Source organism: Rhopilema esculentum, chromosome 17, assembly GCF_057945365.1.
Source record: "Rhopilema esculentum isolate cy_ngs chromosome 17, ASM5794536v1, whole genome shotgun sequence".
Taxonomy (NCBI): domain Eukaryota; kingdom Metazoa; phylum Cnidaria; class Scyphozoa; order Rhizostomeae; family Rhizostomatidae; genus Rhopilema; species Rhopilema esculentum.
Genome location: NC_142831.1, coordinates 5,476,154 through 5,493,036, shown reverse-complemented (window position 1 = coordinate 5,493,036; position 16,883 = coordinate 5,476,154). Strand labels below are relative to the sequence as shown.

At 33.8% G+C, this 16,883-nt stretch overlaps 2 protein-coding genes across 2 annotated transcripts in view; both read right to left on the bottom strand.

Annotated features, from left to right (window-relative positions):
* LOC135696742 (ubiquitin carboxyl-terminal hydrolase 47) overlaps nucleotides 1–5,653 on the bottom strand; it is a 43,686-nt gene extending 38,033 nt beyond the window's left edge. The window contains exons 1-6 of the mRNA XM_065216238.2: nucleotides 5,080–5,653; nucleotides 3,553–3,655; nucleotides 2,561–2,657; nucleotides 1,567–1,645; nucleotides 1,188–1,254; nucleotides 696–775 (exon numbers count right to left, since the gene is read on the bottom strand). Of these exons, the coding sequence (XP_065072310.2) occupies nucleotides 696–775; nucleotides 1,188–1,254; nucleotides 1,567–1,645; nucleotides 2,561–2,657; nucleotides 3,553–3,655; nucleotides 5,080–5,487 (834 nt within the window). The 5' untranslated portion in view covers nucleotides 5,488–5,653. The remainder of the gene's footprint in view (nucleotides 1–695; nucleotides 776–1,187; nucleotides 1,255–1,566; nucleotides 1,646–2,560; nucleotides 2,658–3,552; nucleotides 3,656–5,079) is intronic.
* Nucleotides 5,654–6,602: 949 nt separating this feature from the next.
* LOC135685537 (wee1-like protein kinase 1-A) lies at nucleotides 6,603–16,572 on the bottom strand. The gene is made up of 16 exons (XM_065201550.2): nucleotides 15,674–16,572; nucleotides 15,377–15,452; nucleotides 14,803–14,914; nucleotides 14,271–14,328; nucleotides 13,711–13,832; nucleotides 13,051–13,145; nucleotides 12,549–12,600; nucleotides 12,020–12,175; nucleotides 11,557–11,645; nucleotides 10,232–10,291; nucleotides 9,880–9,929; nucleotides 9,479–9,536; nucleotides 8,857–8,946; nucleotides 8,505–8,560; nucleotides 8,229–8,395; nucleotides 6,603–7,609 (listed from the first exon to the last, which is right to left on the bottom strand). The coding sequence occupies exons 1-15, from the start codon at nucleotides 16,258–16,260 to the stop codon at nucleotides 8,260–8,262; spliced, it is 1,797 nt and encodes a 598-aa protein (XP_065057622.2). The 5' UTR covers nucleotides 16,261–16,572; the 3' UTR covers nucleotides 6,603–7,609; nucleotides 8,229–8,259.
* Nucleotides 16,573–16,883: the final 311 nt, after the last annotated feature.

The following is a 16,883-nucleotide window of genomic DNA, read 5'->3' as shown; positions in this document are numbered from 1 at the left end:
ATAGGAATGAAAATGATCCTATATTATACAAACAATGTTAAAAAATTACGAGATATATTAACAGTTGTAGCCTATAAATGAAACCTCTTTAGCCATGAACTGTAGCATTAGTGTAACCCACTTCCACAAAAATCCTGTAATTTGACAAATTTAGACTACAGGTTACGAATTGCAGCTACAATAACGGACAGGTAGAATATAAGTTTACACTTCTTTCCTGCATGCCTACTATAACCTGGTAGCCAATGACCGTTGTATGACCACGCATGAATGAACCACAGATCACGCGTAGAAGAGGCATGGTACGATCCCAGCCCTATCCAACAAATTTAAAAACGGCCTAGGTTGATTGGAACTTTTTTACACAAAGTTAGAAAATAACCTTGACCCCTGAACAAAAAAATATGTGACAATGTGAGAATTCCTTGTTAATAACAAAAAACACTTCTGGTGGTGGGGCAGCCCCAATAAATTAGATTCATTGAACAGCTTGCTAAAATTGACAGACATTGCCCCATGAAAGAAAGAACATCTTGAATAAATTGCTCTTTTTCTTGGGGTTTCACCCCTGCCCATGCTGGGGTCAAGGGATCTTGTCCCTATCTGGGTAAGCTATGGTAAGCTAACAACTAATGGAGAGTGCAAAACAGCTTATCTGATGATAATAAATAATTAAGAAGAAAAATATGCCTCACCTGGTCTGTATCCTTCAACGTTTCTTCCAAAGCATCAAACATCACTCTGCAGAGCTCTTGCACGTCATGCTGTTGCCATGCTACAACAGTGAAGACTCGATACATCTCCTTCTTTATAGTTGAATTTTACTGATTGGGCCTAAGTTGCTCAATACTGAACAATATTTCCATTAGACAAGGGAGAAAATATACTTAATATATGCATTGTAAAATAAAAACAAGGGTTGCTCCAAATACTTTTAGAGATACTTTTATATTTTTCTTTTACAAATGCTCAGTTAGAGTACTTTCAAAATAGCATTTAACTTTTGTAATTCTTTTAATGCTCCCTGAAACCAAGTTTATGAGAGTGTAGTATCTGAATATTTTTCAAAATAAAAAGAAGCATAGTTACAATCTAAAAATTAAATTTATTTGAAAATTTCTACCTATAGAAAAGAAGAGTAACAAAGTAATACAAAAACAAAATATACATCTATGCCTTTTTGTTACCTTCGCTGCTATCCCACCCAAAACTTTTTGTTAAATCAGTCGTCTCTACTGCTCTTTTTTTGCTTGTCTTTAAAATTTAAAAGAACACATTAATTATATCAGAAAATTTCATCATAAAAAGAAAACAATTAACACTTTGCTAAGCAAAGGTCAGTCCATACAACAATCACCATAAGCACCATCACCGTCATTTTAATTCATTGATTAAAATTTTCTATGTAAAGGTGAAACATCAAAAATTAAAATGTTTCTACAACTTTCATATTTACTGTCAATATTTCTATATCTTAATTAATATATCTTAATATTTTACAACATATTTTCTTTGAGGTTTTCAGCAGCTGCCTCCAAAAACCAAAATACAATGATCACTACTCACTTGGAGTTTTAAGAAAAGCCTCTGAAGTTGGTATGGGATACTTTTTGATGCCTCTGCTGCAGTTCCTGCGAACTTCCATCTGTAGAAGCAATGGTAGAAGGGTGTTTGATGTTAGAAAAGAAGCAACTTTAAATAAATTCTCATTATGAGTCCCAATACAAACTAAGATAACTCTTTGCAACCCAAAACCCTAGCCCTTTTAGAAAATGTGGTTGGTACATGCAAACTCTGTGCTCTTACTTGAAGTACCAGTGGCCATTCATCAACAACTAAACAAGGTTATTAGTCTTCTATACAAAAAGGTGAATAAAATAGCAATGACATGAAATTAGCTATTTGTTTTTAAACTTGTTTACCTGTCATTCTCTTGCTTATAAGATTATTTATTTCTCAAAAAGGCAGATTTCAATTTAACCATATTCAACATAGAAATTATATTGATCTAGACATAGAAATATTTTGCATTTGGGATATACAGGCCTTTGACAGAGAGTGAAATTTGTGCTGCTAAGGAAACAACTAATTTAACAAAACCTGATATGGAACTCATGTAATTTCTTAACCTTCTGGAAAGTTACTTTTCAAATGTGTTGTGTATTAAAGTAATGACTTCTAAATTAAGCAAAAGAAATGTTGCCTTACTCAACATCATCAAACAGAAAATTAATTATATAGTTGATAAACTAAGGCATCTTTGCAGAAACACTTCCAGATTCTCTTAGCAGTTACTTTGGTTCAAGTTATTATATCACCCATCTCAAACAGCCAGGCTTGCTTTGGATGAGAAATGGAAAGGTCTTTTTGTCAATATTTCAACAGGCACTTACAAATTCACAAGAAATTTCATACATGGCATGCAGGCATTTTGAAGAGCGAAAATGGAATGAAATGGAAAAGCACAACTGAGCAAAGTGAGAAATTCCATTTGTTTGCTTATCAAGTTTTTTGAGGCCTTTGGTAGTAACAAAACTGGTAGAAAGGAGCATCCACTCACCTATAAAGTGCATTTCTAAACTCTGGTGTCATAAAAAGTGTCTGCAAGAGGCTATTCAAGTAACATGTCATAGCTTGATTGATCAATCCAACAAAACCTAGAAAATAAAACTATTGGTTTAGTCATGCAGATTTTGATTAGGAATCTATAAATCTTGATCATTAGCATTTCATTGTCTTTCTTATCTTAACAGACCAGTTTCTTGCAGTCTTAACAGGTAAATATTACAGGATACAACACCTTAATGCCTGCTTTGAGATAAAATATGATGTAATGAGTTCAATAAATATGGTGTCAAAAGAGTGGGAAAAAATTTACAGTCTGGAAACACTTCTTTTGTGTTCTTTTGAATGTGATAGGACTGTGAAGTCAAACACTTGAGATGGAAATGTATTTGTGTCTCTGTGCCATCACTATATCAGTCATGAGTGACAACACCAATAAAAAATAATTACAAACTTGTACTTCTTTGTAATAACAAAATTCAAACTGAGGGAGTCACTTTTGCTCTGATGAAGCCCCGTCTCCTGGGGCAAATTATTAGTTATTATGACCTGATAGCTCAGCAGTAGAGCACTTGACGTGCAAAGTTGGGGGTCGTGGGTTCGAGTCTCGCTCGGGTCGGTTATTTTCCCGCACTCTCTATTAGTTATTATTAATTTGCTTGTGTCAATAGTTGTTTGTACTTGGTGTGTTAGTTTTTCATATTATCTACATTTTTATTGACTTTTCAACCATAAGAATTCCATTGGAGTCCATCAAGCAGCCTGCTACCATTGCCATTCCTTGATTTACATAAGTGAGCCATTGTTATCTGTATAAAACAACAGTTTAATTTTACTGGTCTGGCCTACTTTCCCATCAAAATTAGGCTCTATGTGAAATTAAAAAGTTCAACACCCCTTATAATAATGGCACTGATATCAAGCAAATCAAAACCTGGAGGAACAGTACCTTTTTGGAAAGTTTCTTTAAAAAATTTTAAACCTCACCTGATTCAGACTTTGCAACAGTTGGGATAGTGAAACTTGTCTCAGTCTTAAACAGGCTACTGACTCCTGCATATGTATTTCCTTCAGAAGATTCCTCTGAGTCCTGAAATCATATGATTTGGTGTATTGATTCAGGCACACATCAAGGTTCTCAAGTAATAACCAATTAAAAAATTCCTGACAGGAAGAGGTGAAAGAATCATGACAGGAGCAGAATTAAAATGATGGGTAACAAATCAAACAAACACTAGACTTTTGTGCGAAAAATATAGCAGGCCTGCTAACCACCACATGTGTGGTGGCGTGTGACATTTTTTGCAAAAATTCATGAAAGATCTACGCAGAAATTTCCAACAGGAAAATCATGACAGCAATTGTCTCGATGAAATTTACTTGGCTGAATTCTCAGCATCTCTACTTACTTTTTAACAAAAATGTGTTATTTCTGAAGACTGGAGCAATTTTCTACACAAGTATAAACTGAGCTAATTCAATATATCATCAAAAACATGGTATTTCAAGTACAGAAAAATGTTTTTCATGTCATATTAAGCAGTTTTCATCAACTTAAAAAATGACTCATTAGCAGATTCATTAATGCTTTGGCGCTCATCTGGTTGTAATGGTTGTTTTTGCGTGTAAACCCGTGCCTGCAAGGGCCCTCTGTTAACAAGCATGACAGCTATTTTATGTACTTCACTAGCCAGATGTTGTATGTACTACTTTCGCTAAATTATCGATCGCAAATGAAATCTTGTTCACAACACTTAATGCTCCTCTTAAATTCGAGGACACAAATGTCTGTTGTAGTCTTTTTGTGTTTAGATTTGTTCACTGAAATGTCTATGCTTTGAAAAAGTGTTTGCCAATGCATGTTTGTTAATGTGTGTTTTGCTGATGACAATAATGATACACTGGGAATAAGTAGACCAAAATAGCAATAAACATTTTTAGAAAAGTTTGTAATTTCGAGGAAAATTATGATCAAGGGACCCACAATTAGATTTGTAATGATGAGAATTTGTTATACATGGGATTTGTTATTCCTAGGTAATTTGTTATACCTAGGTAATTTGTTATACCTAGGTAATTTGAACAGAGTTAGGCAGAATTCAAGGGGCCAGAAATTTTTTATTAAACCGAAAAGTTAGTTATAATCCTATTTATTGGGATTCCATTGTAGATTAGTCCTATGATTATTTCAAAACTTTTCATTTATTCCCCAATCCCAACAAGGTGTCAAGACTTTTTAAAGTGGCATGTTAAGTAAAAGTACCAAGGAAGGATTAACATTTTAACTTTTCTCAAAAACCCACTAAACCAATAATTATGAAAAATCAAGAGTATATGAAGATACAAAGAATTTAGTAATAATATTGAGAACACAATGTATTTATGGTTTAATGGGATCTTGACTTTTTTGTAAACATCAATTTTGTAAAGCCAAAATCTAAAAGAATAAATATGTAGTTTATAAATGATAATAATTTAAATGCATATATATATATATATATAGCTATTTGTTACCGTTGGATGCTGTATCCTATTAACTGGATTTTTGCCATTCTTTCTTTTTATCAAAAAATTACTTCTTTTCCCTTTTGATTTTCCAACAACTTCTGCCAAAGTAGTGCAACTTTCGTTTTCAAGGATGACTTCTTCAAAACTCTTTCCATCTGAGGTAGGTTTCAAAAACACCAAAGAAAATGACTGTACGACATAGCCAACTGTCTCTGCAATAAATTCATATAATTTCATCACTGAGGTATCACCGCATAGATTTTGAACTATTTCTCTGCAATTTCCATCTGCATTTGTTTCATCTTTAACAACGCAGACAATCTTCAGTTTACTTTCATTTGTTCGCTTTTCAAGTGGGACTAAGCTTGACATCAAAACGTTTTCTTCCTTAAGGTCCTTTTTGCCGGGAGCCATTATTTGTAAAAAGATCAGATAATTGTGTTTATCGTCCTTTCGTTTTCATAGCATCTTCAAATAGCTTGCCAACTCAATTTATCGTTTAAGGAGGACTGAAGTTGTGGACAGAGAACCTCTTTGCTGAAGTTGGGTCAGGCACAAAATTGGTTACCTGAAGTACTTAACAACCTAATCGATAACGAGGCTACGGTTGTATAAAATCATCAAAGGTGAAACATTTAGAGAAAATTCCATTCTAAAATTATTTCGCTAAGTTCATGCTCTGCCCAAGAACGTGGCAGGGCAAGCTTGACTCCCCCTACCCCCAATGACTTAAGTTGGCTTTTTGTTGATATCGATACCAAACCTCTCTCAAATTCTCTAAGAACATCTAATAACTTCATAGATTACTTATTAAATAAATCGAAATAAATCGATACACAGACGTAGGAGGCACCTCAAACGTGGAAAGGGGGAGGTAGGAAACGGGGCATCCCTGAGAGCTGCAAATAGGTCTCGATATCGCAATAGCAAAAAACAAATGCTATAAAACCATAGGCATGCAGATTGTGATTCATATTAGTGCGTTTTTAGTCCCATAATGCTGTCAACTCGAGCCCAGTAATGTGATTTTGCTGCCCCTTCCAAGTCCGCTTGTCAATTTAACTAGAATATAATTCTTTAAGACTTTCTGTGCACCATTCAAGATCTGAATTATTTGTACAGCAAAGACAGAATTATTTATTGTGCACCAAGCTGTGCACCAACAAATTATGCCACGCTTATCTTTCCGTACTGGCTGAAAGGTGAATGGACACGTGTCTTCCGGTCCCTACTTTGTCTATGACAGGGTAATTAAAGGGTTACATGCTCAAAAATGTCTTAAGAAATGATCTTGTGGCTTTGTGTGGGTGAAATAAAGTGAATACATCCCCTTCCCAGTGTGGTTTTATAATAGTAAGTTGTTTTTGCCATTTTCTGGGTTCATTTTCTGGTAGAGAAAAATCAGTCTGATAAATCATTCTGTGTAGATCTAGGAGACATTGCTACTGCATTCCTCCAGATCTATGTCGATTTAAAAAAAATTAGGGCTTAATTTTATGAGTAGAATATATCAACAAAACACTCCAGGGTTAATTATCTAAAAGTATCAATCTCATTAAAAATTTCAAACTAATTATTATAAAATTATATACATTTTTACTAAAAATATAGATACATGTAAATACTTTCATGTATGTTTGAGAAAATGAAATTGGAAAAAAATTCAAAGATAGAAATGGAGAAAAGACTTTAACCTTAGATATTTGCGGCATTTCCAACGTTTTGACGCAAGATGTATTTGATGTAGTTACAAATATTGGGTTTCATGTTAAACAAATTGAATAAACAAGGCAAGAAAAAATTAACAAGGTCAAAATATTGTTGCAATAATAAACGATTAACTGAAATATTCAACTGAATATATGTATGAAAATTATATTTCTTTGATAAAATATGGAAAAATAGCTGTTTCACGTATCATGGTAAATTCAGAAAAGGAATTACGAAGAAAAGTATTTCGCTAGTCAAACGAACCTAGTAACACAGGGTGGAAATAAATTGATGACCTTGCGAGGAAATTTACCGCAGCAGAATTAATTGGAGGATGCATCATCTAAAATTTCTTAAAAATTACTAAAAATATACGATAGAAACAAAAATTCGTCGATAAAAGCAAAACTACTTTGTTTTAAAATGAATGGACTGTTAGCTAATAAAATAAAATAAAAACAAAACAGAACATTTAAGCGTCAGAATAAAACCGAATTTTAATAGTGACTACACATACCATACACTGAAAGGTTCTCCTAGGCTTTTGCATACGAGCAAATTATAAAGCGCAAAATAATCTTGAAAAATTAATAGCCACTTATGTCCTGTTTCATCCAGCTCATTTCACAATACCAAGAAACCCGAATATAAAAAGCGGAATCACGCCTGCAAAACTACACTATTACTGAAACGCAGCAATTGACAACATTGTGTAGCAGGCGATCACGGCTAGGGAATCGTTTGGCAGTCTGAGTTTCAGCGAGGCCATCAAAATATCTATATTATCTTGATCCAAGCTTGCCGTCACAAATCGTAAGGCGAATTCCTAAAAAAAGCCAAAAACAGGTGAAGTTAAATATGAAATATCCTTACGAACATGTTTCTGTAATTTTAAACCATATCAGATCGATAGAATTTTGTGTAATGTCGCTTTATATCGTCAAAATGAAAATGGCAAAAACAATGGCAAAAAGACAATGGCAAAAACAGAAGTTCAGAACACTTCTTGAGCAGTTCAGAACGAAAGGCCATTCAATTACACGAGCAGTTTAATTACATGTAATGGTGTTGTCTCGTAAACACTTGGCAAACAATTTTCACGTTATTGAAATATGTTTCAATCAAAAGTTACAGAAAAACGAATGAAAACATCTTCCTACTCATTCAACGCTATTATCAATTGACAATATCTGATCAAGTTGAATAAGGTTTTCTAAATCTGCCCACAAAAACATGACACATTATACGGTCTCAAAGCTAAACATCTCTTCAATGAATTATGTCTAAACACTCCCAATATTAGGCTCTTGGTATATTTTAATCTTATTGCAGCTGTTAAAAAAAGTGCAATTTGCGGATTGCTTAACTGAAATTAACTTAAATCTGAACTTAAAACTGTACTAAACTTAGTAGAACGATTAGGAATTGAGTCATACTGAACTTACCATGAAAGCATAGCACAAGAAATTTTCTTTATTACATTATCATGCTTAAACTCATGCTGCGGTTCACTTTCTGACCGACTATTCTTGAGCTCCGCGTCGTCGATAAATTTGATGAAACGTGGTCATTACTTGGTTTTGTAACCGCATTCCTGGCCTGCTGAAGCTCCCTATGAAATATGAGAAAATAATAATTTCTCAAACTTAAGGTTATGTACCTTATAGTTCAAAACGTGACGAAAATTGAGATAGCAAAACGTTAAAAAAACTATTTCTTACCTTGATAGGATCTCGTTTTTAAACTTTTCAGCGTTCAATTCTTTGCGCAGTTGGGCCTAGAAATAAAGACAGAAACATAAGTGCAAAACATAGCAGAGGCAATAATTTGATGGTAGAAATTTGGCGCTGAAGGATGGATATGCTGAATGTTGCAACTATCAAGACACTGTGACTTTAAACTAATACAACTTATATTCATATTTCTAGTTGTATACCACTTCGGTGAAATTCACTCATGAACCAAGCCTATGTCACGAGCTTTTTCCCATCAGCCAAAATTTTTCGAAGCCATAAAGAAGACATTCATTCTGCTAAGTCATCTCCCCCCTGCCCGAAGTTTACAACCATATACCTTTGATTTGAGAGCGTTGGGACATAACGTCGGATGTGAAAGAAGAGAGGCTGCCGAAGGTCGACTGCTCGGGTCTTTGTTTATCATAACCTGTTGGCAAAGACACGAGAAGAAATAAGGAGGATGGAAAATATCCAACATTAATGTAGGGGTGAAAATAGTCCACGATGGAAAAAGGAAAAGGTATTCAAGTAAGGAAAACCAAATAAAGATCTAGGGATTGCAGATGAAAACCATGTTCAGTGCTTTACTCCTAAAATAGTGCATATGGTAATATTGCGTTACCACTAGATGTTCCTTTGTGCAGACTTAAGGTTCTGGGCGGAGCAACTCAGTGGAACGATCTGCTGTGGAAAGTTAGGAGTGCAAAGAACATTTGTACAGTCCTAAGAATACTGTATTTATAGCAATGTATTATTTGTTTTTTAATGATATGTCTTTGTAACTAGCATTAAAACATTAAATTTTTTACCCTAGCGTGGATAAAGCTTTGAAAAATTGCGAAAAATGGTAAGGTTGATAAATAATCAATTGTATCTCTATAAAGGAGAAAAAGTAGATTATGAAAAGAGAAAGAAAATTGTAATTCAACAAAGGAAAACAATAAAATACAACTTCTAACCTTTATTAATTCGTTTAAATTCAAAGAACAGTTTGGCAAAGTTAGCAGATTTCCATTCCTAGCGAAAAAGGTAAAAGTTAGTTTTAATTGTAGAGTAGTTATTGCATTAAAGGGAATAGCAGAGTTAAATTTTGGTCTGCTAAAAATTACTCTAGATTATATCAAAATGTATAGGAACAGTTGTATTTTGATTGGCCCTCTTCCTAGAGACATGGCAATTGTCATCTTAAAATTGAAGCTTGAGCAATGTAGGTCTGTCATGTTCTACTACTCAATAAATCATATTTTCTATTCTTAAGTAATGAAGTGTATTTATCTATACATAATAAAATAAACCACAAACATGTTCTTACACATAAACATCAATTTGCAAGACAAGATAATTGAGATAATTGTTTTACCTTATTTCATGCCACCAAGGACCATTTTTTGGCAAATCAGGTCCACCTGCCTGATAAGTTGACATGATAACAAATAAGAACATTATCAAAAAAAATTGTTAAGATTGATTAGCAAATCTCAATTCATAACCAAATTCTGTATGTTAAATCCAGTCAAAAACCAGACAGAATTCAAGGTTGATTCAAAACCAATCATATTTACACAACTTATATATATAAGGGTTTTGTAAAGTATTGCAAAAATCCATATAACTATTCTCTGCAAAATAAAATAATAAATTATTTCTGATTTTAGATTAACAGCCAAATGGTTTCTTAAAAAGAAGAAAGTTCACATGTCCAAAATACTTACAGCAAGGTACACAGTCAGTCCAAGTGCAAAAATATCTGCTTTGGGAAGACTTGTATAGTTCTAAAAAAATAAATGCATGTTCTGAATTGCAAATTTCCAAAGCAGCCATTTGTAGTAATATCAGTGCACATGAGATTTTGAAATTCTAAAAAAATGCCTGAATTATATCCACATAAAGCATTGGTGAATATCTCATCTGTTGGTTTAGAATTTGCTAGGAGTAAAGAAGATAGGAAATACCTTTGGACATTTTCTAAGCCTAACAGACCAGGAAACTTTTCTATAGATCAGATATGTTTCCTTAAATCTAGAGAGTTAGATAAAACAAGATATCTATAAGCTACAGATTTGATACAAATGAAGTGAAGATCTCCAAGCAGATAAATTCAGGCCATTCCCCGAGACGCGGGCTTTAGCCTGCACCCGCACAAACCCCATGCAAAATAAATTTGTGAGGGGTTTTTTCTGCCTGCGCAGTTTTTCAAACCAAGGTCCTCATTTAATGCGCACAGTTTAGTTTTCCAATGTTTGTACTACTTACCGCTCATTATCAGGGTGTTAGTAAATAAAGAGAATCAAATGGCGTTATAAATAGGAGATTGCTGTTTCCTTACATAGCACATGTTAACAAACTATTGTATTATCTTCTAAAACTTGCAATGGAATAGGAAATATGTTGTTTTCGCATGAAATGAACAACATATAGCCAGCATGATTGATGCAACAAATAATGAAAGTGAGAAACGTTACACCATGCTGTCAAAAACGAAACAATTTCTTTTCAAGTCACAACATATAATCTAAGCTTTCCAAAAACACCACATTTGACTGGAAAAACCTAACAGAACTTCGCTATATTCCAAAAAAGTTATATTCCTCTTTTTTCTTGTTTTAAGGAGTGGTATTACAAAATTTAATGGTAGTACTATGCACAAAAATGCCTAAGGTGAATAGTGTTTAAGAATTTGCAAAGATAATGTATTTTTGCCTTTGTAAACACTAAATATAAAAAAATTAACAACAATTCTGCAAGGGCTAAATAGCCCACGCAGTGAAAATCGCAAGGGTTGTTTACATCCCACATTGCTTTTTTTTCCGAGAGGCCTGTAAATTTATATATTTGTTAAATTTCATACAAATTTGGCAATGACTGGAGATGAATGAAGTTTTCCCATAAACAAAGATTGAAAAAAACAGTAAACAAATACTTAATAGGCAGTGTTCTATGAAGCAGGAATGTGTTAAACAATGTTAATACGTTACGGTTTGGAGAAGTAAAATTTGTGTTTAAAATCTATTTGTTTTCATGAAAACAATAAACTCACATCTTGAAGAATTTCATTGGGTAAAAACCTGCAGTCACCTTCTTCTACTTGAGGGTTGGATACTGCTGATGTCACATGTCCTAAGTCACCTAAGAAATTTTAAAAGAAACAAAGATTCAAGGAAAATGAACAAAGGAGTCCATTATATATAAATAATGTTGGCATGGTGGGCATGATTGCAAGTCTATGATTGCAAGGTATATTCAGTTGGTGTCTGTGAGAAAGAAACTCAGTGAAGAGGAGCACAATGAAGAAAAAGGACATATTATAAAATAAACCTATTCCAAATCTTTTCAGTTTGTGTTGCAGCCATTACAAAATTTTGTATCTTGGTAGAATTTTGAGAAATCGATGATTTCATTTGCCAAAAGCTCATACTTTGGCACACTCCAGTAGATGAGAGGTTTTAAATAATAACTCTAAGAAGGAAAGATACTTTAGCTAAATAATAGCATCAACAAACCAATTTTGTAAATGACGTTTTGAGAATTCTTGTTACTGAAACTAGAATCGACAGGGTCTGTTTCAAGAGGGCTGAGACAGTCCATATCCTCATCTTCATAGCCATCATCACTACTCAGCTCTTCAGTGTTACAAACTTTGTGAATGAATATGTTGCCTTTGAAAAAAGAAAGATGGAATAAAAAACGAAATTAGATTGTAGAATAGATTTATGAAGCTGTAAAGATTATTCAAAGTACTGATATCACTTGTAAAACTTTTTCTTATGCAAGTTTTCTTGCTCTAGTAATAAATTCTTATGCTAATTCCATTATCACCAGAACAATCTCCATTAATTTGGGATAGAAATGTAGTTCTTATCTGACACTGAATGGAGCATAATATTGAGGAAGATATCACACAAATTTTGTTGTATCTTCTATAATTTATATTCATATGAACAGAAAAAACATACATGTTTGTTGATGTTATAAACTGGAGCTGACATGGTTAAGTATACCAGTCACATGATATGAAAGTGTAAAACTAACTTGGTTTTATGTCCATATGCACCAAATTTTTTGCATGGATATATTTCAACCCCTGTTAAAGTAAAATGATTCATGTTTTATTAATTTATCATAAAAGAGGGGAAAAGTTTCTTTCTCTATAAAGTACACCATCACAAGAGTCAAATAAGGTCAGTTTTTTCAAAAGGTCCTTTTCTTTCTAGTGACATCTTTACAACACCAGGAAAAGTGCAGCTTTTTTGGTGGGGCCTTTCTCAAGCAGCCTCTCCCCAAAGTTTGTTTCTCTATGTGGATGGCTTCTGTCCAAGAAAATACAGTTTATTGCTGGTTCCTTTCAATTTGACAAAATAAATGTTCAAAATAAGATTAATCTAGCTATCATACCCTAAACTTGATTAATAAATTCGCAATGTATCTTTTGCCCCATAAAAAGGTGCATTAAAAAAGTTTAGGGCATTATGCAGAATGGGGCATACAATTTTCAATTGCAAATTTGATGTAAAAAAATTTGATACTAACTTACCCTTGCAAGTTGAAGAAGCAGTTGTTTTAATTCTTGTTCTGACATCACAGTATGATTAATCTTATTTTTCAAAATTATTTCAGCCAAAGACCCACCTATAAAAAATGAGCAATTATATGGTTTTTTCACGGCATTTAAAAAGTAGTAAACCCCTTCCAAAAAAAAATACAAGTCACTAGAAACAACAGTGAACTTGATCACCATTATTTATTTTTCTCAGTCCTACAGGAGGGAGTTTATTAGAGAGGGAGGCTTATTAATAATTCAATGTAGAAAATGCGATAAAAATGTCCTTATGCATTATTTGTTATGAGGACATCATACAAATGTTCTCAAAAACTTTGCTAGCAGCTTCAAAAATTTATGAAAATCAATAAATGAACAAAATAATGAACAAAATCTTACCGTCAATTACACCCGTCAAGAGACCCACTCACAGCAAATGTTTTCTTTGTTTGACATCAGGGGCTTAAAAGGGGAGGGCTTAATAGATAGGGGGGTCTTATTTCAAATTTCTGCTTGATAAGGGGGGACTTAATAGAGAGGAGGCTTAAAAGAGCTTTATAGTATGCACCTAAGCAATCATAAATAGATAGACTCCGCCCCCCCCCCCTAAATATCAATGATTGAATTTAAGAAAGACTTTGGCTAACTAATTACCATTGCAATATTCATTTTGGATCAGCATGTGACTATTTTCAGCCCAGGCAGAGTAGTAGCGTACAACATGAGGATGGTGACCCAAAACAGCATGTGCATAAACCTCATTCAATGCCATTTGCCTATTAAACAAAGAAAACAAGATGCATAGTGATATTCTAATGAACTGAAAAGTATAACCAGTCTTTTAATTTGTGAGTGATTACTTTCATTTGAGAGAATTATATGCCCTTGCATAAATGGTTGTCACCTACGAGGGACACAACACAAAAATAATTTTCTATCAAATTGAGATCAGCTTTAATTTGCTACTTATAAACAATTATTGCTAAAATATTTTGGTTATGTTGCATCATTTCTGCATGACTGACATTTGTTTTAATCTTGAATATTTTTTCAAACTGAGGATAATCAAACATAAGTAAAAACTTAGGGCCAGAGAATGTGGGCGAGAACCATACCTAGATATTTTCTTTAAAATCTCTTACCACCAAAAATAACAAATACACCTTGGTTCCATAAGAAATAGAAATTTGCAATGTCTATTCAGTTATACTTACTCATCAACTGATCCAGCAATAGGTTTCTTTGACTTTTTGAGTGCATAAATACACCCATCTAAGAAAAAAAGTCTAGTCTTTACTTAATTATTGAAAAAGAACCTAAATACATACATTCAATAAAGAAAAGCTTCATTATGATAGGTGGTCTAGAAGAACTTCTTATTGTGTCTGAATTAAATCTGATAACAGGGTAATTTTAGTTGCCCTTATAGCAAAGGTTATTAAGCCTTGATTTGTATTTCAAAGCCTTAATTTGTAATAAACAGATCTGTATTTAAAAGAGGCTTTAGTGATCTGTCAATCATAATTGGCCAATCAGTAAGCATGATACCACCCAGGCACTTCTTGATAGGCCAATAATAGATTACTGACAGATTACTTAAACCACTTTAGCATTCACTGATTGCCATTAAACTTTGACTTTATACTGGTGGTAGTAATAAACATATATTTCTGAAATCAATTTATATGAATAAACTAAGTGTACAGAATTCAGGGCATGATAAATTATATTTCAGATAAAACAAACCTAATCGATTCAAGCATTTGAAAACTGAGCCATACTGTCCAGTGCCAATTTTTTCCAATTCAACAAACTCTGCTTCATATCTTGATATGTTAGTGTCTTTTAATGCCAATTTCTGTGGAAATGCATACAAATCTTATTAAAAAATTGATTGCTCTCAGGACCAACTATGCTTTTTGAAGTTCAATTTGTCATAATTAGATAGTGTTACTTCGCTTCCTTGAGGGAAGTACATGTTTAAAGCCCAGTCTGCATTTGAGACCTATTTTGAGCCAGATCTGCCCAGGGGTGCATAATTTGGTCTCCCACCCACCTGGGTAAACTGGTTTTATCGCACAGAGACTGCTTATTGTTACACAGGGTAACTGCTGGGTGACCACAATTTTACTAGGATTGTTCACCCTTGTTGCCAGATTGCTCTTTTGGGAGACCACAGGCCATAGGCAATCCACAGAAAAACTGATGGTCATCCACCAGGAGAACACCTCTTTACTGGAATTGTCCACCTCTGCTGCCATTATTTGCTTGTTTAAGAAAAATTTGTTTATGAACTAAGAATTCAAGATAAAGATGTAACCTTTGTTGGGTTTCCATAAACTTCAGCTTCCATTTCAAAACAGTCTTCATCCTCCTCATTGCCAAGCACTGACTCACTGTAGGTAAGTAATGAAAAAGTTATATTGTTGTAACCTGATATTTCTACACCAAATCAGGTATAAATAAAAGAAAAGTTTGCAAATGACTGTTTGAACTAATAGAGATTTTCACTTCATAACCTGACATTCTCAAGCATGAAACTTGATAAAAACTTATATATTTGTTTATCAACAGCAAATTGTGTCCTATTTCGTTTAAAATATTCAAAAAACTGTACCTTTGAGGCTGGATTCTCGGTCGTTTTGCTTTAATCTGAACTTCTGAGTTAGGTGTAAAAGGGTTGAAATTCGCATACACAATATTTTTCTCGGGCCTTGGGGCAGTCTGTGGTCTTTTTCTATCTTGAAAAGCAAGTAAATCTTTCCTTATAAATTTGTCTCTTAATGCAGTTCTATTTCTTAGATTTCCTGGACTTCTGATGCCCTTTTGCTCTTTGTGATCGTCAGCAAATGCCTTTTTTGATTTGGTAAAAAGAGTCTTCGGAGTATGGGGTGTGTCAAATAAACGTAGGTTCAAAATTCCTTTATTTAAGCAAGGTGGAGAACATGAGAAGTTATTATTTTCACCATTAGGTGAGCCAGTTTCTTTTACTGGAGAATTATTTGGTGATGAAAATTGATCCAGACAATCTATTTCATCGATAAACGAATCGGACGACTTGGGGCTCGCTAACTCTCGAGGAGAGGCAGGAGACATCAGGTTTGGAACAGAATCGTTGAACAGTTTTGAAAAATTCGGCTTTGGCAATGAACTTTTCCCTTCAAAATTGAATTCACCCAGCAAATTCTTTGCAAGAGTATCCATTTTTCACTTCCGTAGTTTAAGAACTCCTGAGCTATAAATCTTTGAGGTGGTTGGAACTTGAAGTGGAATCGCTCAAATGTGGGCCTAAGGGGCCCTCTGTTTCAAACACTAGATTCGAATTGCCTTTCCTTCACCAATAGCTAAGAGTTTTCCAGTAGTTTCAATACTCCACAACCTCCTTGAGCAATGCGGCAGATTTTCACCTTTAATTAACAGTAGCAAGACAAATAAACAAACAGCACTTACAGCATGATACACAAATCTAAACTGTCTTCCGATTTGAATGAGATGACTGTATAGCACGTGACTAATTCGACCAATCGGTGAATTGATACAGAAATTGGCGGGTAAACCATGAGAAACCGCTGACCACAAAGGCCCCATGAGTCAGTGATGATCAATGAATATAAACAATGACGTAATGACCTAAGACATCGCTTTTTTAATGATTACGGATTTGATTATTCGCATTTGCATTTAATTACGGAGAATTAGAGACCTCTGAAATTGTTTGTAAAGGCTCTTCAATTTTAGCATCTGAAGCTTTATGGTAACCGGCATTCAATTATATTGAAGGCCGACTAAAAATGATGTTACGCTAGATATAATCATGGCTTCCAGAT

Coding starts and splice junctions, on each gene's coding strand:
- LOC135685537 (XM_065201550.2), bottom strand. CDS start 16,260: ATGGATACTCTTGCAAAGAATTTGCTGGGTGAATTCAATTTTGAAGGG. Junction 15,453..15,673: donor CCGAGAATCCAGCCTCAAAG/GTACAGTTTTTT, acceptor ACTTACCTACAG/TGAGTCAGTGCTTGGCAATG. Junction 11,646..12,019: donor AAACGTCATTTACAAAATTG/GTTTGTTGATGC, acceptor AAAATTTCTTAG/GTGACTTAGGACATGTGACA.